This window comes from Coenobita brevimanus, chromosome 22 (assembly GCF_032717465.1).
Source record: "Coenobita brevimanus isolate Jiangsu-jjx chromosome 22, ASM3271746v2, whole genome shotgun sequence".
NCBI classification, from domain to species: domain Eukaryota; kingdom Metazoa; phylum Arthropoda; class Malacostraca; order Decapoda; family Coenobitidae; genus Coenobita; species Coenobita brevimanus.
In genome coordinates, this window is record NC_136975.1 from 45,971,236 (window position 1) to 45,990,992 (window position 19,757).

General features: G+C 44.0%; 1 protein-coding gene across 13 annotated transcripts in view; it reads right to left on the reverse strand.

Moving 5' to 3' along the window:
* LOC145392535 (uncharacterized) overlaps positions 1–19,757 on the reverse strand; it is a 285,273-nt gene that overhangs the window by 55,147 nt on the left and 210,369 nt on the right. For 12 of the 13 annotated variants that reach the window (XM_080266936.1, XM_080266947.1, XM_080266946.1 and 9 more), the window contains 2 exons: positions 11,000–11,116; positions 1,175–1,346 (listed from right to left, as the gene is read on the reverse strand). In XM_080266936.1, coding sequence (XP_080123062.1) covers positions 1,175–1,346; positions 11,000–11,116 — 289 coding nt within the window. Of the gene's footprint in view, positions 1–1,174; positions 1,358–10,999; positions 11,117–19,757 lie in introns of those variants that run through there. The other variant, XM_080266943.1, reaches the window with a different exon arrangement.

Here is a 19,757-nt window from a genome sequence, read left to right on the forward strand (position 1 = left end):
TTTTTAATAGTACCACAGGTCTGCTGGCAACCACAAAGTATACTTTTAAAAGTACTGCAAGTAATATTAAAGCAATGTAATTTCCAGGCGACCAGGACTTAACTTAAAAAAGGCTACCACCATTTAAAAAAAAAAAAAAAAAAAAAAAAAAAAAAAAAAAAAGGTGTTGCAACCATATAATGTAAAGGTAAACTTGTACAGACAATAGTGTTGAAGACCAAATCAACACAATAAAAACCACCTAAAAGCAACACTAGCATACAAAGTGAGTCACAAGGCACACTGGCCCATATTCCCATTGGTTAGAGGCTCCCTAGCACATAATCCCTTCCAGTTTATTTACATATGACATTAATAAAAGTGTTATTTATGCAGTCCATGACAATGCAAAAAAGATACTGATATCACAAATGGAAATAACAATCTATAATATGCAAAACAAAGCACTTAAGAAAAGGCCAGGGCTCTTGTTTGGCGAGCCACAGCTCGCAAATGCAAGTATTTTTTCCCTTTGGCAAACAAATTTTACATGCAAGTCGCCTTTTGGAGAGGAGAAAATACATCCACTTCAAAGCCCAGTAAACTACAAAATAAGTAAACCTCACTTAAATGAACAAAACAGCAAGTTATGCTCGATTATTAAGTCTTTCCTTGTCGCCAATGTGAATGTTTAAAACCTTATTATATGAGTCTAATCATCACAATGTGTAAATAAACATATATATTTATTGCTCGTAATATATTTCGGCTCGTGGTCAGTTTGGCTACCAGAACTTTATTTGGCTCGTAAATCTGAAACCTTAGGAACCAAATGGCTCGAAACCATCAGCAGTTAGCATGAGCCCTGATGGCACTAGAATTAATATACAGTAGTTGTGTTTATTATTTATGCAATCCAGGACAATATGTTAATTATAGATATCACAAATGAATAACAAGTTATGATAATTTTAAAAAATTCACTTAAGAAGAGGTGTTAAAATTAATGTGTATGCTAATTATTCAATCAATAACAATATGAAAAGGATATAAATAACACTGAATAACAAGCAGTGAAAAGCAAAATAAATCACTTAGGCAAAGGTGCTATGAAGCCTCCTACACCACACAGAATATGACTCATTATGTAGGCTCAGACAGTAAGTACAGAAGATGCAACTCAACCGGTATATACCTATTGACATAAAAGAGGAGGAGAATTTTGTATGGTCTCCTACGTGGATAATGTTGTAGATGCTCTTGCCAGTAAGGTCCTCTGGCGTAAACTTGATGAACTGACTAACACGATCAGAGACGAATTCAATCTTTCCTTCAGTGCTCACGATAAGAACGAAGCCATCAAGAGCCTGCAGAAGAAAGGAAGAAAACTATTAAAGATTCAATGATCAATGCCTGGGGGAAGACAATCATCATCATCATCCCCATCATCATAACACCCTATCCTATTTCTCACTACATTGTGGGGTGGGCAGGATCCAGAAATAAGTACAGTAAAGGAAAACAGAAATGTAGGAAAACTATCTAACGACAGTGTGCACAGTGAAATGACCTGCACATCCATTCACTCACCACTCAAAAGGATAATACACGCATTATCATACCGAAACAGTATAAATAATAATTAAAAAAAAAAAAAAATCATCAGGGAACTGCCACAGAAGCTCTTGCGTCTAATTATACGACGATCAGATAATTCACATGAAGAGATTTGATAAGATAAGATTAGCCTGGTTGATGAGGTCTAGCAAGCCTTCTCAATCAAGCCATTTAAGATCTTGTTACAAGTCAGGGATGCGTTACAAAATATTCTTTAAAATTTCCATACACCTGCGACTCCTAACTGTGGAAAAGTGCCAAATCAGACTCAGAGGCAGCAATGGAGGTCTGACAAATAATTTTTCTGAATTTTCTGTACACCTAATAGCAGAGAAGAGCATCAAAAGGGTGACATTTGTAACTAAGACTGTAATGTAAACTATGGAAAACTGGCCAATGTGAATCACAGATAAGAATGGAGGCCTGATACTGTATATCCATCCATTCATCATTCAATCCTACGTTGCCCCATGAGGCTTTTTTTTTTTTTTTTTTTTTTTTTTTTTAGACCTACAAAAAAGGGAGGGGTAAAATGAAGACTTAGTACTGTACAATACTGTACACAGTTTCTTGTGTAGACTAATGCAAAATCACACTACTAAGGGTACTCTAGACAGTACTATACTCTATTCATATTAACTTGGCCTAAAATTGCTACTTCTCCATCTTGAATACTGAGGTGTAACAACAGGACAACACTGGGCTATGATGCGTGTCATGAAGAAGTGCTATGGAGAAAATGTAGAGCCAAAGCATTACCTTCTTCTGCAATGGAAACAAGCAGCAAAGGGACGAAAATCTGGACCAAGTTAAGGTAATACTAAAGGAGTTCCATTCTTTCTTGTTACTGATAGGCAGCTTAGGAAAGGCCCTGTGCAATGATGGGAATGGAAGTCATCTCCATTAACTTTTTAACTTTTTTTTTTTTTTTTTTTTTTTTTTTTAAATGTGTGTCCGACTCTGGGCATAGGCTTCACAGCCTGCTATCAAGGCCCAGCAGTCCTCCTACATACCATACACCTCTACATGTCACCACTTTGGCACTAACACCCACTGTCCATATTGAATACATGCTAGAGCTGTCTCATACAGGCCTCTCTCCAATGCACACATTCCATATCTCTTACACCTCTCCACCCCATCCCTCCCTATCATCCTTGGTGTCCCCCTCAATTTCTGCCTCACTCTAACCACAATGTCCTTTCACATATCCACCCCCTTGCCTTCAACAGAATATTCAATCTTTCCTTTTCCTTAAATGGTGGCAGTATGATGTCTGTTAGTTAGATTTTTTCTAATTACTTCCAGATAATTTTAATTAACATAAGAAACCTTTCTCAAAGATGGGGTAAAAACCTACAGTATGTCTCAACTAATCCCATCAGTACATTTTTCTTATTCTGGATATGTCCACATTCTATCCATCTATCTATCTGCCTGTCTACAACCAGATGCCTAGTTCCCAATGGGGTGACCACAAACAAATAAGAATCGCCTCCATGTCATTCTGTCCTTTGCCATCAGGCTGCCCTCTCTTCAAATCACACCTCCCTTACTTATACAGTATACCCCTCCCCCTCATCCCTCCATCTCATCCTCCTCCTCCTCATTTACATTCACTCTCCTAGTCAATTTTCTCATTCTCCATTCACATTCTGCCTCGGTGAGACTTGACTTTAGTAGTATATGGGATAATATTTTTGGTGTCTCTCAAAGGATCAAATTACCTTTCTGGCTAAACCAGCTTCTAAGAGGCCGGGTGTGTCTGGGTGATTCCAAGCTTTACAGAATTCAAAGCAGTTGCTGACAATACAGTGACTATTTCCTCTGCATAAGGAATACAGCAGCCTCAGCGACATCCCTTTTCCTGCTTCTCCTCTTTCAACCAACATTATACTTCACATACAGTACATAAACACACAGCCACTACAGAAATCCAATGCCTAAAGCCAAACAGCACATTTCAGGAAACCCGACCACATACTCATTCCACAGAAGCTGTCCCTCCCAAAGACGAGAGTACAGGCCAAATTACACAGTGGCTATCACCCTTCCTGCTTCCGTACCAACACAAAATACAACTCACAAACACCCCATTATGCCCTCACAGCAATGTAGCCCTTGTCATCACAACACTCATAATCACCTCCTACACCTCACTTTCATAACACTCACAATCTTTCAACATAAGCCTGACTCAGGATCTTTAGCTTAAGCTGACTGAATGGCCAACTTCCTGCAGTTTACCAAGTTCACATCGATAATTTGGGGCAAAAACAACATAATGGCATAAAATTCAGGTGTGTTGAATGCCCTCTGATTGGAGTTTCCATACATAATCCTTCTCAACAGGGTATGTGTGGGAGTAAACAGTCTCGGAAATTATTCTGCCCTCGCTATTGTTGACTTCTTGAAACTGGGCCAGTCCCACAACTAGGATACTATGCTGTGGCTGCATGAAATCTGACAAGTCTTGGTTATGAGGTCGGAATAAACTTTCTTGATTACCAGTCTGATTCACCCTCCAATCTGACTTACACTTGGTCACTAACTGAGCTGAAAGGGGCTAGGGATCTCTGTCAGGTTAGAGTAAATCTGCTACATCTAACAAGCTTTGTTTTTGCCACTGTATTACACCACTCTCTTCAACATCAGTTCACTTCACTCTACTCTTTAATTCTCCCTGCATGCCTCACCATTTAAGGCACGCACACAGCACCTGTCTTTTAGTACACACACATCCCTTTCCTGTCCAGTTTTCTTATGCAAGAGTTAATCAGCATTATGAACTTCATGCACACTTGGCCAATCCAAAAGCTGCCTTCTTTTGTAAGTCTTTCCCACTGCTTATGACCTCCAGTCTTTCGTGTACAATGGTCCAGGCATCTCAAATTAATAAATCTCTAATTTGGCTCTCTTGTCTAAGATTCTCTGCAAGACCATCATCATCATCATCATCATCTCTCCCACTACTACTACATGGAGTTACAAGGGTCCAGAAATACATAAAGAAAAGAGCAAAATTTGGGGAACTATCCTGAGTGCCCAGTTGAATGTACTACAGTATATGTCCATTCAACCACCATTCAAACCTTCCATATATTGCATATCACTTTGAAAAGCCTGGATGATGATGAAATAAATTACATACTGTGCTGTAATTTCAGTTAAGACCTTGCAAATGCAAATAATTTCATAATATATAACAGACAGTATGAAATAAGAAAGAACTGTGAACACAAGGTCAGGTATGACACACACACACACAAAAAAAAAACTGGTTGCTCGAAACAGGTTCCACTGAAAACACATGCTATAACTTAACAAGACTTCAAACCTCATGACACCCCAAATAAATAACCAATCGCCAAGACTAGTGTGTTTATTCTAACCTAACAATGATCCCTAATCCATTTCAGCTCAGTTGATGGCCAAGTGTGATCAAACTGGAGGGATGACCTAACTAATGACCAAGGAGACTCATTCCCACGTCCTAATGACTGATTTTCATACAAGCACGACTTAGTATTCAAGTTGAGGAAGTTGCAGTTCGTCATGTGGTAACAAACCTATCCCTTCACGACCGTGGGGATGCACGGGTATTTTCTATAGCGTAGCCTCTGACGATTTTGTTCCACTGAGAATCCTACCCAAACGATTTTCTTGTTTTATTCTTTTTTTAACTAACCCTAACATTGGCGTCTTACCGTTGTTAACTAGGAGCTGTAACATGATCAACACTAGAAGAGTGCTAGTCACAAAGAAGTGTTACGGAAAGGATGTAGAGCTGTGATAACATTTTACTCTGACAAGGACGAAAATGTGTCAAGGTGAGTGAACTATACGTATTTCTTATTTCTGTACCCCGAGAGAGAGAGAGAGAGAGAGAGAGAGAGAGAGAGAGAGAGAGAGAGAGAGAGAGAGAGAGAGAGAGAGAGAGAGAGATGAGCGCTCACATAAGCTGTGAGGCATTTAATTCAGGCTTACATCCACACATTTTGTTCTCCTGGGAGAAACCCAAATGAAAGATCAGAAAAATGATGGGACACTTCCTTCAGTAAGTTCATAATGACGCCACACATCAATTTCCGGCACAAGATACCCACCACAGCCACAACTTCCTCCCACACCACCACCACCACAATTGAATCCCCACCTCTACCATCATTACTATTACCGCAATCAAATCACGAAGAAAGTAATTATTATACCATTCATAACCATCATCACAACTGTCCTCAACCAAACACGAAAATATAACCCACCACAACGATTAAGAAATTCCTACCACAGTAATGAAATCAATTACATCACCAGCACCACATCCACATCTACCAAAACATCCATTCACAGACATGTCAACTACCACAATCACTGAAAAGATTATATATGAACCAGCATAAATATTTACAACCATAAACTTGCACGACAGAAAAATGAAAATATCAACTCTATCACCACAACACGCCATTCAAACCACCATGACCACCAATACCACAACCACAAAATACCACAACCAATCGCGTTATTACGACCACAACTCAGATGTTTCCACCACCATCCACACCACCACCGACAAAAATTCAGGACCTAAATAATCACCACTACCACCACAATCAATTCAGTAGCGCCAACACTCACCCAGGCGTTTAAACCACCACGATCACCACAATTGAAACTATATTTGCCGTATACCCAATCACATCACCACAGCCACAACCAAATCACCATGATACTTGCAGAAAGCATGGTTAAACTCATTAGAATCTTAACCACCATGGCCGCCAAACAATCACCAAAACCAGCAACCACAAAAAAAACGAAAACCATATATTTTAACATCACAACCACCACTACAACCAAATACCTACCATCGACACCCATCCAACAACCGGACTTCTATATCACCAACCACTTACCACAACCGCAACCACAACCAGACACGTAAATGAGACAGTAATCCATCTTCTAGCTGGACTGTCGTGAGTATTTTCCGCCTCGTGTGTTAAATACAGAAACTCCATGCAGGTAAATCTCACCGTATTACGAAATAATACTCGGCTCTCCGCATGACAGTCCCATTTCCAGCGATATTTAACTACGGCGATATCCAAAAGCGCTAAACAAGACAAATATGCTGCCTGACTATATATAATGACATACATCAATAACAAACACTTTACCAAGCAGTTTATGAGGAAAATCCACCAGTTCCTCTCTGACGACATCTAGCATCCGTCCATCTAACTTCCATAATGACAACAGGAAAACTCTATGGCACCATTTCCCTAGCTCATCATGGCTAGAACGCAGCCCATAATTAATTCTAAACATCTGAGAAGCGGTTGCCATCACGTTCATGCAAAATGGGCGTGTGCAAGTGTGCGTGGAGAAAAACAAGTGTTAGTGGGTGTGTGCGTTTCCCATGAGCAGGTGAGAGCAGCGGTCTAGGGGCTCGTGAGGCGTTACTGGGCCCCCGCCGCCGACCCTCTGCCGCCACCTGCCACCACACCGACACTGCTGCCACCACCACCACATTACTCTCACACCGACACTACCACCGCTACGTCACTCTCACCGCTCCTGACACCACTACGTCACTCTCACCACTCTGCTACCAGCGCTAATTAACCCGTTATGTCAGCCATCGCCATCATAATATTCTCAGCCACAAACTTTACTTGCACCGACACTGCCACCACCATCTCTCACCAATCCTGCCACCGTCAACAACTCACATCACGGCCATCATGCCAACTTACTCTCACTTCTAATGCCACCATCTTCGCTGACGGCACACCGAAACTGCTGCCACCACCACAACATTACTCACCGACACTGCCACCACCACGTCACTCACCACTCCAAACACAGCTAGTTTTACTTGATAAATCCGCCATCACTGTCATATTCTACTGCTACCACAACCAGCACCACAATACAACTCACATCGCCACATCACTCCCCACATTGCTACCGTCAACTTTCAATCACTTCCACCATCACATCGCATGACAACCACCACTATCATTGCTTCCAACCCCACCACCACATCACTCACCATCCCTGCCACCACACCACACCACACCAACCACTCCACCATGGCTAATCACTCAATTTCTCCCATTAACACTATACTATCAGCCATCACTATAACCACATACTCTCATACCACCCCTGTCACCACTATCACTATCACTATAACCAAATTATTAACACCGACACTGCCACTACTACCTTACTCATTACCCCTATCATCACTAATTCAATAATACTGCCATCATCACCATGGCTCATATCACTTTTATCATCACGACATAACACTCCTGCCACCATCACCACGTCACTCACCACTCCTGACACACTAATTTACCACCATAATTACTCTTACACCAACACGGTTTACTGTCACCACCAATCCCATCCCCATCACTGCCACCATGTCACTATAGCTCACCATAACAAACATCACACTTCCTGCCACCATGAAATTACAAACATCATACCTAACAAGTCTACTCTGTCCTATCAACATCGTCCCTGACATCTTCACCACGTCACCTCACCACTTCCGCCCTTATCACCACCATTCCATGCACAACTTATCCACGTTCACCACTATCACCGCATCCTACACAATCTACCACCATTCCTGCACTATCACCACCATTCCCAGCTCTACCACCAATTCCCAACAGTACTACCACCATCACCACCATTCCCTACACTATCACCACTGCCACCGTCCTCATCACCGTCTCTCTCCCTCTGTAGACTGATAATCTCGATACATTAGCATTCTCATTGAAAATTTGCCATATCTCGCCACAGCATCTTAATTAGTTGCCATATCTTTTTCCGCCCTCACGAAAGCGACGTTGCCATATCTTCTCTCTCCCCTGCTCCAGAGTGAGCGAGTTTGCCACATCTTTTCTGCTCAGATTTTCTTTTCACCCAACAGAATGCGTCGTTGTAATACACTTTCCTCCCACAGGAAGCGCTGTTCCCGATCTTAGCCCCACATCAAGCGACGTTGCCATATTTTTTCCCACCCACAGTAAATGGTGCTGTCATACCTTCACCCACAGATGGCTTATGCAACGTTGCCGTATCTTTTCAGCCCACACCAGGTGAAGGTCCACATTTTTACCAACTGCCTGTGATCCCGCCATATCTTTAAAACAGAAGTCCCACACGATGCCATGTTGCCATATTTTCCACACTTAGCAACTGCCGTACCAGGTCAATTTTACAGCGGCTGACGTGAAGTAGCTTTGAGAGAGAGAGAGAGAGAGAGACTACATGTGCAATAATTCCCAGTATCTACGCACGTACTACGGAAGAGTAATTTATCTGGCGATGTACGTGAGCACAAATGTACGTACACGTTACCTGTACACTAACTGCACACGTACCGGAGGCAGATGAGACGACCACACAGATTGAGAGAGAGAGAGAGTCTGCCCGATGAAATGAGCCACACACTCATTCACTCATCAATCAAGCCACCGGAATCCTGTCTCCACATCAAAGGCATAAATATCCAATCTTACGCGTATTATATCCCGTATCAACTAGTCAATGTTAATATAAAATTGAAATAAAACTCTCCGTACCCAAGTAGACCTGCAGTATATATATATTTTTTTTACCAATATTGATTCTACGCCTTTATTTTTGTCATCTATAAGGAATATTTTAAAAGTACAAATATTAGTATCGGAAATCGTTTTGTTTTTCGCCTTTCACTAAAATGGTTCCTCTAGTTATGAAATGTATGGCAATTATATAACAAAAACAAAATTATAATCAAGCAATCTTATTCAAAATTTTACCTTGAAAAAAGTAATTAATCCGTCTATACTGGTGACGTATGCTTATTGCTACTTCCAGACGGCGTTAATAATTTCAACGAAGGAAATGCCTCGTACTGAAAGGATTAAAGGAGTGCAAAGGAAAACAAACAGCAACAGACCTAACCCTTCCAGTTCACAGCGTATCAAGGTGAATGTACTAGTCTGGATATAGCAAAATATAACAAACGCAGCAGGAACAGAAAATACACAGACTGAAGATGATGAATATTGGAACCTGACCCTGCATCCATGAACACTGACTGGGGTAACAGAAAAGGAGTTACACCTCTTACAGTGAAGGGGTAAATGAAAGATATTTTTAAGCTCTCCAATTTGAAAGTCTCTCTACAGTTGAATAAAATGTCTGGAGATAACACGAATAAAATGAAAAATATAAGACTGAAGGGGTAGAAGGAAAAGTGAGGGTTAGAGCGCTGAAAATGGGCGAACTCCCGCTGACGGCCAACAGAAAACAGAAACCAAAACATCCGTAAGCATTTATGAAGAATCTTAAGAGTAATATTCATGGGTCTCCTCCACAGCAGTTTCCAATTACCAAACCTTCGTATTTTGTATGGTTTCGATCAATACTCACTTCAGACTGGTTGTAAAGTGTGTAGTAAGTAAAACAAAAGGGCAAAAGTTTGGACAAGCAATTTCATACACATCTGAAGCTTACGAACGTTAGTAAATACCCAACTATACCTTGGAGCCATAGACACTAACTGCAGTAACTGGATGGCACAAGCTACATAAATCTGACTTTTGAACGCTACCGCCAGTATATGAAGTTTTCCTCTATCGCGTGACGGAATTATCTTGGGATTTACTGGTCCGTTGAAGTGATAGGCAGATAAACCCCTTCTGTACGGCAATGTCTCTTATAACTTCATTTTTTTGGTCAATGAAGGATGTATTTTAGCACTGCAATTAAAATGTCTAAGGCCTCTCGTCTCGTTGGTCAAGGAAGCTCCCTAACACCTTTTCCTAAGCGATTTAGTTTGCTTATTAAACCTTACTGTCCTCTCGTGTTATATAAATCCTTCCCATATCGCCATCCTCTGCATAACTGAAGTATGAGGGAATTTTAACCAGCCATAAATAAGTCACTGAGGAAAAGGTGTTAAGGAAAAAATTGGGGCTTATCGTACTGAAGAGGTTAAGGAGATGACAGGAAGCCTCCTAAGACCAAGAGAACGAAGAACATGATCACGTGTTCAGGTAGTGATTTATAACAGTGGTGAATGTTATCTCGCGTTCTGCTTGCCTCCGCCCTTATCAAAGACGCTCCTGTCTCTTATCAATAGACACGATAGCTGCTTCTCTCTCTCTCTCTCTCTCTCTCTCTCGTCAGTTCCTCTAGGTTTCTCTGCAATATATAAATAAATAAATATACACAAAAAAATAAAGACGCAAAACAAATACGTAAACAATCCAGGAACAAGACTCAGCAGAGAGAGAGAGAGAGAGAGAGAGAGTGTGTGTGTGTGTGTGTGTGTGTGTGTGTGTGTGTGTGTGTGTGTAAGCAGAGACCCCTCCCAGCAGACCTCAAGCAGAAGGGAAGACAGCCGCTGTGTGGGGAGAAGGGAGGGCTTGGAGGAGGAGACTTCACCCTGCTGCACCGCCCTTTCCCCTGCCCCCTCCGTCGCCTTCAGCCGCCGGATCTGGAGAGAGAAAAGGGAATTGTACAAATGTGTAAAACCTTGAAGGAAGTTGTAAAAATGTGTAAAGTCTTAAAGGAAATTGTAAAAATGTGTAAAATCTTAAAATAAATGGTAAAAATGTATAAAATCTTAAAATAAATTGTAAAAATGCGTAAAATCTTTCAGGATACTGTGTGAAAGAGAACAGAAAATTGTAAATATGTGTAATCTCTTGAAGGAAGTTGTAAAAATGTGTAAAATCTTAAAATAAATTGTAAAAACCTGTAAAATCTGAAAATTAATTGTAAGAATGTGTAAAACCTTAAAAGGAAACTGTAAAAATGTGTAAAACCTTAAATGAAAAATTGACAAAAAAATATTGTAGAAATGTACAAACTCTCAAAGGAAATTGTAAAAATGTGTAAAATCGTAAGAGGAAAATTTTAGAATGAAAAAAGGAAATTGTAAAAACTGAAAAATCTGAAAGAAGAATTATACAAATGTGTAAAACTTGAGAGAGAAAAAATGAAGAAAGAGAAAAGGTAATTGTAAAACTATGCCAAATCTGAGAGGAAAGTGTAAGAAAGAAAAGGAAATTGTAAGAAAGCGTACAATATGACAGAGAAACACGGTTGCAGCTAAATTAAATAAAGAAAATGTAAGCATGTAAAATCTGTAAGAGAAAGAAGTAGGATCTATAAAATCTGAAAGGAAAATGTATGATCAGCCAAACACGTAAATAAAAACACAAAAAAAACTGTACAGTATGTAGAGGAATTTATCTCCATTTAAAATAGGAAAATACAAGGACTGTAATATGAGGAAAGAAAATGGAGGAAAGACTCAAATTAAAATGAGGTAAAAAAAAGATAAATAAATGAAAAAATAAATAAATGTGAACTGACCTTATTTAGAGGATAATATTATCCAGGAAATATCACGGAAAATTAACTGTTAAATAAGGAAAATGGAAGTTATATTGAATCCCAGGACAAAATACGAGAGAGAGAGAGAGAAAGAGAGATTACGACATGGAAGTACAGACAGACAGACAGGTGGACTTACAGACAGACAGAGGTACAAACAAACCCTACGTAGCTTCCAGTGTAAATAAAAAAAAAATACAAAGCGTTACATAGATATACTGACCACACACACCTTACAGACACACACACTGACACGTAAACAAGTATAAATAGTGTATAATGCGTACGGTAACTAAATTATCATGATTATTGTAACGATAAATATAAAAAATAAATAAGTAAATGTTATAATACAAATGCAATGATGGAGATTCATAAAAATACTTAAATCAGACGTAATACAGATAAATAATACCGCACACGTGATGTTAATGCTGGTGGTTTAGTGGGTAATTACTGTGCTCCAGTCGGATTGAGCCAGTGAAGGTTTATATCCAAGGGGTGATTGGGGCTGATTGCTCATGTAATGCCAATCAGGGATGAGTGAGGCTGGTCACTCTAATCTTACATGTCGGAACCAACTGCCAAACCCCATGCTCCTACGCTCCTCATGGGGCAATGTAGGATTGGATGACGGATGGGTGGATGATCTTGCACCAAAACACACACACACACACAAGTACGCAAACACACACACACACACACACACACACACACACACACACACACACACACCATGCAAACGCAAACACGCACACACACTAAGCGCGCGCACACACACACACGATTTTATGTATGGGAATGAGGAAATCTGAAGCAGTCACAAACGCACACAAAACAGGTAGACACACATACGGACTAACAACTGCTGACGTACACACAAACATACAGACACAAAATACACACGCACACAAGCCTCCATGTGCATATAAAACTGTATACATACACACCCATGTATGCATACATACATAACGTGTGGAAACAGCTTAGTCATACACGCATGACTGCTTGTGTGTGCGTGTCTGTGCGCTTATGTCCATGTCTGCCTACCTGTGTGTGTGTGTGTGTGTGTGTGTGTGTGTGTGTGTGTGACTTGCAACTTCTTGTGATTGTTCAAAAGTGATGCAACAGGTGTGTGTGGCAGGTGTGTGCGTGAGCAGGGTTAGGCAGGTGTGGATGAGGCAGTATGTCAGGTGTGCGGGTGAGGCAGGTGTGTGGATAGGCAGGGTGTAGAGGTGTGTGGATTCCCAGGGTGAGGCAGATGTGTAAGGTAAGGCAGGTGTGTGGGTGAGCCAGGAGGGAGGTGTGTGGGTGAGGCAGGTGTGTAGGGTAAGGCAAGTGTGTGGGGTGCGCTAGGGTGAGGCAGGTGTGTGGGGTGAGGCAGGTGGGGTTATACAGGGTAGGTGAGGCAAGTGTAATGATGTAAGTAGGCGCAAGTAGAGTCTGGGTAAGGCAGAAAGAATGAGGCAGGGGAGGTACTGAGAACTGCAGGGGGAGGCAGCATAAGGCAGGATCAGGTGAGGCAGGAAGAGATGGGGGAAGGAGAAGTTAAGCAGGGTTAGGTGAGGCAGATAGAGATGAGGCGGGAAAAGATAAGGCAGGCTGAGGTGAAGCAGGAAGAGTTTAGGCAGGCTGAGGTCAGGCAGGAAGAGATGAGGCAGGCTGAGGTCAGGCAGGAAGAGGTGAGGCAGGCTGAGGTGAGACGGGAAGAGATAAGGCAGGCTGAGGTGAGACAGGAAGAGATGAGGCAGGCTGAGGTGAGGAAGGCAAGTAAAGGTGAGGAAGGTAAAGTGAGGCAGAGTGAGGTAGGTAAGGTGAGGTGAGGCAGAGTGAGACAGGCAGGTAGGCAGTAGCATCACCATGACTACCGCATGAGGCAAGACAGACGCGACAACACCACGCCCACACACACAGGCACGCAGGCAGGCAGACAGATAGACAGATAGATAGATACAAAGATTGATAAACACGCGACATCACGCCCACACTCACTGGCACGCAGCAGGTAGATAAACAGGGTGATTGATAGATGTAAACAGACAGATAGATAGATAAAGATAGATGAAAGACAGGCAGGAACGCAATATGGAGGAAAATTACACAAGGAATTAAAACAGGTAGGTAGGCAGGTAGGTAGGTAGGTAGGTAGGCAGGCAGGCAGGCAGGCAGGTAGGTTGGTAGGTAGGTAGCGAGGGAGGCAGATACGTAGGTAGGCATCAGGCAGGCAAGGAGAGAGGTAGCTAAGCAGGCAGGCAGGTAGGCACAACAGGAAAGGCAGACAGGCAGGCAGAGAGGTGGATAAGCAGGAAGACAGGTAGATAGGCAGGTACTGAGGTAGACAGGTAGGCAGGGTGAGGCAGGCAGGTGGATCAAGAGAGGCAACAATACGACTGACAGACACACAGACGGACAGGCCTGTAGGCAGAGTGACCAGGCAGGAAATACATAGGCAGGCAGGAATGTTAGTAGGCAGGCTGGGGGGTGCGAATGTAGGTAGGCACGATGGTAGGTAGGTAGTAGGTAGGTAGGTAGGTAGGTAGGTAGGTAGGTAGGTAGGTAGATAGGTAGGTAAGTAGGTAGTTGGGTAGGTAGGAAGGAAGGTGGGTAGGAAGGGAGGAGGAAAAGTGAGACTATGTATATACAGGTAGGTAGGTAGGTAGGTAGGTAGGTAGCAGGCAGGCAGGCAGGTAAGTAGGTAGGTAGGTACGAAATGTGGAGAACTTGGGAGGCAGTTTGTATCAGTTAACTTAATTATTCTGTCGATCATTGAACTACCAGTCAGTCAGTCAACCAGTCAGTCAGTCAGTCAGTCAACCAGTCAGTCAGTCAACCAGTCAGTCAACCAGTCAGTCAGTCAGTCAATGAGGTTGGGTTGCTCTCAGGTGGTCAGTCAGTTGGGGGCGAGGGGAGGGGAAGGGAGGAGAGGGAGGGGGAGGAAGTAGGAGGGGGAGGGGAGGGAAGGAGAGAAACGGGGAGACGGGAGGGAAGAAAATGGGAGGTGGGGAGTAAAACCGTCTGGATACGACAATAAAAACCTCACTGGATTGGAAGCCTTAACCCCTTCACACAGGCGATTTATTCTACGGATTTACTCTTGCTCCTACCAGACGATTCTCTTCCTTATTCTCTTCGCTGGTAGAGGCTCTTTTACAAGCTGAATAAAATCGTCTGGAGGGAATACAGTAAAATCACACGTCATCGCAGTAAAGGGGTTAAGGCTAATGTATCTGTTTAATAAGACAAGGCTAGCAGAGAGAGAGAGAGAGAGAGAGAGAGAGAGAGAGAGAGAGAGAGAGAGAGAGAGAGCGCATGGTAAGGATGAAGGGGGGAGAGGGGGGGAAGGGAGAGACAGAGGAAGGAAAGAGGAGGAGGGGAGAAAAGAAGAGGAGGGGAAGAGAGGGGAAGAGGGGAGGAGAAGGGAAGAGTGAAATGAAGTGGGGAAAGGTGGGGAGAGGAGGGGAAAGGAGAGGAGGGGACGAGAAGGGGGGAAAAGCAGGGGTATGAGTGGACAGAGGAGGGGGAAAAGGCGAGAGAGGGGAGGCATGAAGAGGGGAGACACAGGCGGTAAGAGGGGAGGAAACAAGGGGAAATAAGGGATGATGGGGAAGGGAGTAAGGGGAAGAGGTTGGGGAGACACGGAGAGGTGAGGGGAAGGGGAGTAAGGGACTGAGGGGAGAAACGAAAAGATGAAGAGTAAAAGAGGAAAGGGGAGGGGGAGAGAAGGGTGGGGGGCAGGGGTGGGGAGGATGAGAGGTGGGGAGGGAGGAGGAGTGGGGTGGGGAGAGGGAGAGGAGAGACGAGGCAGGGGTGGAGAGGAGAGGGGAGTGGGGCAAGGGTGAGGAAGGAGAGGGGGGGAAAGGGAAAGGGGTGGGGAGGAGGAGAGGGAAGTAGAGAGGTAAGGAGGGAGGGGAGAGGGCAATGGTAGGGAGAGGAGGAGGCGTGAGATGAAAGGGGAGGTGAGGGGAGTGTGAGGGGAGATGATGGTGGGGAGAGAGAGGGGGGGGAACAGCAGGAAGGGGAGGAAGAGAGAGGGGACAGAGAGAGAGAGGGGGGGGAACAAAAGAGGGGATAGGTGTGAAGAAGAGGGGAAGAAGAGGGGATACGGAGAAACAAGACATGGGGGAAGGAAGGGGGTAGAGAGGGGCAAGGCAGGGGGGCGGAAGGGGGGAAGGGAGAGGGGAGAATGGGAGAGATGATAGAGAGGGGAAATACTAGGCAGAGGGGAAAAAGCTAGGAAGGGGAAAAAGGTGGAGAGAAAGAGAAAGGAGAGAAGAAGAAAGAGGGAAGTTGGACAGAAGGGAGAGAAAGTGAGAGGGGATGAGAGAGGAAAAGGAGGAGGGGGAAGGTGAGGGGGAAGCAAGGGGATGTGGAGAGAGGGAAGGGGAAGGGAGGGGTGAGGGGAAGAAGGATGAGGGGGTGAGAGGGGAGGTGGGGAAAGGGGAGGTGAGGGAGGAGTGAGAGGGGAAGTGGGGATGAGAGGGGAGGGGGAGAGAGGGGAGGTGAAGGGAAGAGAGTGGAGGAGGTGGTGGTGTGGTCGTCATGGCGCCGGGATCGATGTGGTAAGCTGCACACACACACACACACACACACACACACACACACACACACACAATACCCTGTCCTGCCCTGCCCTGCCCTGCCCCATATCACTTCTCTCCTGTCCTTCCTTGTCCTACCCTGTCCTGCCATGCCCTACCCCATCCTGTCCTGCCTCAATCTACCTCACCTTTTCCTGCCTCGCACTACCCCATCCTGCCTACCCATCCTTACCCTCCCTTCCCCAACCTGCCTATCCATCCTTACCCTTCCCTCCTCAACCTGCCTACCCATCCTTACCTTACCCCTCCCCAACCTGCCTACCCATCCTTACCCTCCCCTCCTCAACCTGCCTACCCATCCTTACCCTACCCTCCCCATCCTGCCTACCCATCCTTACCCTACCCTCCCCATCCTGCCTACCCATCCTTACCCTCCCTTCCCCAACCTGCCTACCTATCCTTACCCTCCCTTCCCCAACCTGCCTACCTATCCTTACCCTACCCTCCCCATCCTGCCTACCCATCCTTACCCTCCCTTCCCCAACCTGCCTACCTAACCTTACCCTACCCTCCCCATCCTGCCTACCCATCCTTACCCTCCCTTCCCCAACCTGCCTACCTATCCTTACCCTACCCTCCCCATCCTGCCAACCCATCCTTACCCTCCCTTCCCCAACCTGCCTACCTATCCTTACCCTACCCTCCCCATCCTGCCAACCCATCCTTACCCTCCCTTCCCCAACCTTACTATCACCATCACCACTATCACCACCATTACTGAATATCATTGCACAGCCTATCACCATCACTCCACAACACTAATCATCACCACTACAATCATCACATCATCACCACAACATTGTAACATCACCAATAATACAATAATCGCATCATCACCAAAACACTGTAACATCAATAATACAATAATCGCATCATAACAACAATCATCACCACTACAATCACCACAACACTTACATCATCACTATTACACTCACTGCATCACCACCAACACTAACCATGACTAATCACCATCATATTCACCACCACCACCACCACATAATCACCACCACTACCATACATCACCACCACCGTCATCACCATCCATGCAGGGCCGTCATCACACTCATCACCATTAAAGAATATAACGAAAAAAAAATGACTGTGCACCACTACATTTCAAAACTAGACTCATTTCCCTCAACTTGGCCCAAAATTGCTATCCGTCCACCTTGAATGCTATGTGGTATATTTACACTACAAGAGGCATAGTCACGAAGAAGTGCTATGGAAAGAGGATAGAGTCGAAGCAGTGTCTTCTGCCACTGAACTACGTGAAATGAGCTGCAAAAGGACGAGAGAGAGAGAGAGAGAGAGAGAGAGAGAGAGAGAGAGAGAGAGAGAGAGAAAAGAGAGAGAGAGAGAGAAACCCTACCTTTTTTCGTCCTGACCTGTTGAGTGACCTAAAGCTTTGAAAATACCGAGAGAGAGAGAGAGAGAGAGAGAGAGAGACCCAACTTTTCATGCATTCCTGTTTGCTATATTTATCAACATAGCATATAATAATAATAATAATAATAATAATAATAATAACAGCGACAAACACAACAAACATCAAAGAATTTTCCATTGCGTGGGCATATGATTTTTTAAAGAATGTACAGTGCATGAGAGAAGGAGAGGACATGTTAACTTTTGCATATGTGAGCTGGACAGGAATGTGGTGACAATGTGTAGGTAGACGGGTGCTGCATGCCCGCCGTAATGGGGGAGAGGCAGTCAGAATGCAGTAGGATTATAAGAGAAAAAGGGATGCAACACTGAGGCGAGGAGAAAGGGTGAAAGTCAATGAAGGGTAACTGAGATGAAAAGCCTCTAACTCCAGTAATACCAGCATTTAACACCATCACTAACACCACCACTACTCACACCCTACACCACCTATAGCAACATAACACCACCATACCACATACACCTCCCCATCACATTACAACACCCCCATTTAACACCATCACTCATCCCTATACCACCCACAGTAACAACAGCATACCACATATACCTCACTCATCACCACAGTGTATAACATCACCAATTAACACCATCGCTTACCACTAACACCACTTAACACCAGCCCTAGACACCACCATCACCGACACAACTAGCACTATTATCGCTTATCACTATAGCACGTAACATTTCACAAATTTATACCAGAACTACGCATGGCAACACTACACCATCACACCATACACCACCACAATACCACTTAACACCACCACCATCTAACACCATCACTTAACACCACAAACCTAGAAATCACAGTAATCAATAACACTAATACCAGCCCTTAACACCGCTTCATAGTTTAACACCATCGACACTCACTCCTACACCACCCACACCACCACACCTCACTAAGTAACACCAGCACTTCATAACACTTAATTCCAGCATCACTTAGCACTTAACACCACCACGTAACACCATCAATACTCACCCTTACACCACCCACACCAACACTTAACACTACTTATAACCCCAGCACTAACACCAGCGTCCCTTAGCACTTAACACCACCACGTAACACCATCACTACTCACCCCAACACCACCCATACCAACACTACACCTCACCACACCACACACCTCACTCACCACCACCACCACACTATCGCTACCACAATCGGTCGCTGACACAACCAACCTCGCTGATAACCACACTGTTGCCACCACCACCACCACAACCAACATTGCTACCAACATCCATCAATACTACTACCAACATCCATCACCACTATTACCACAATTCACCACCACTGCTACCAACATTGCCATTCCTACCACAATTCACCACAAGAACTAATACTGCATACGTGTGTGTGTGTGTGTGTGTGTGTGTGTGTGTGTGTGTGTGTGACAGCACAAACCTGCCACTCTGTCCCCTCATTCCCAGTGATCCTATCACACACACACACACACACACACACACACACACACACACACACGTCACCACTTCTGCACCAAGCCCCACTGTCCATATTGAATACCGTACATGCTGGGGCTGTCTCAATTAATCCTCGTGTGATGGGATTAACGGGGGTACTTTTATGATGTGGTGGGATTTATGGAGTATCGGTAAAATCCGGATTAACGGGGAAAAAGCGGAAAAAATTAAACTGTTCCCTGCTGCACTTTGGTATCG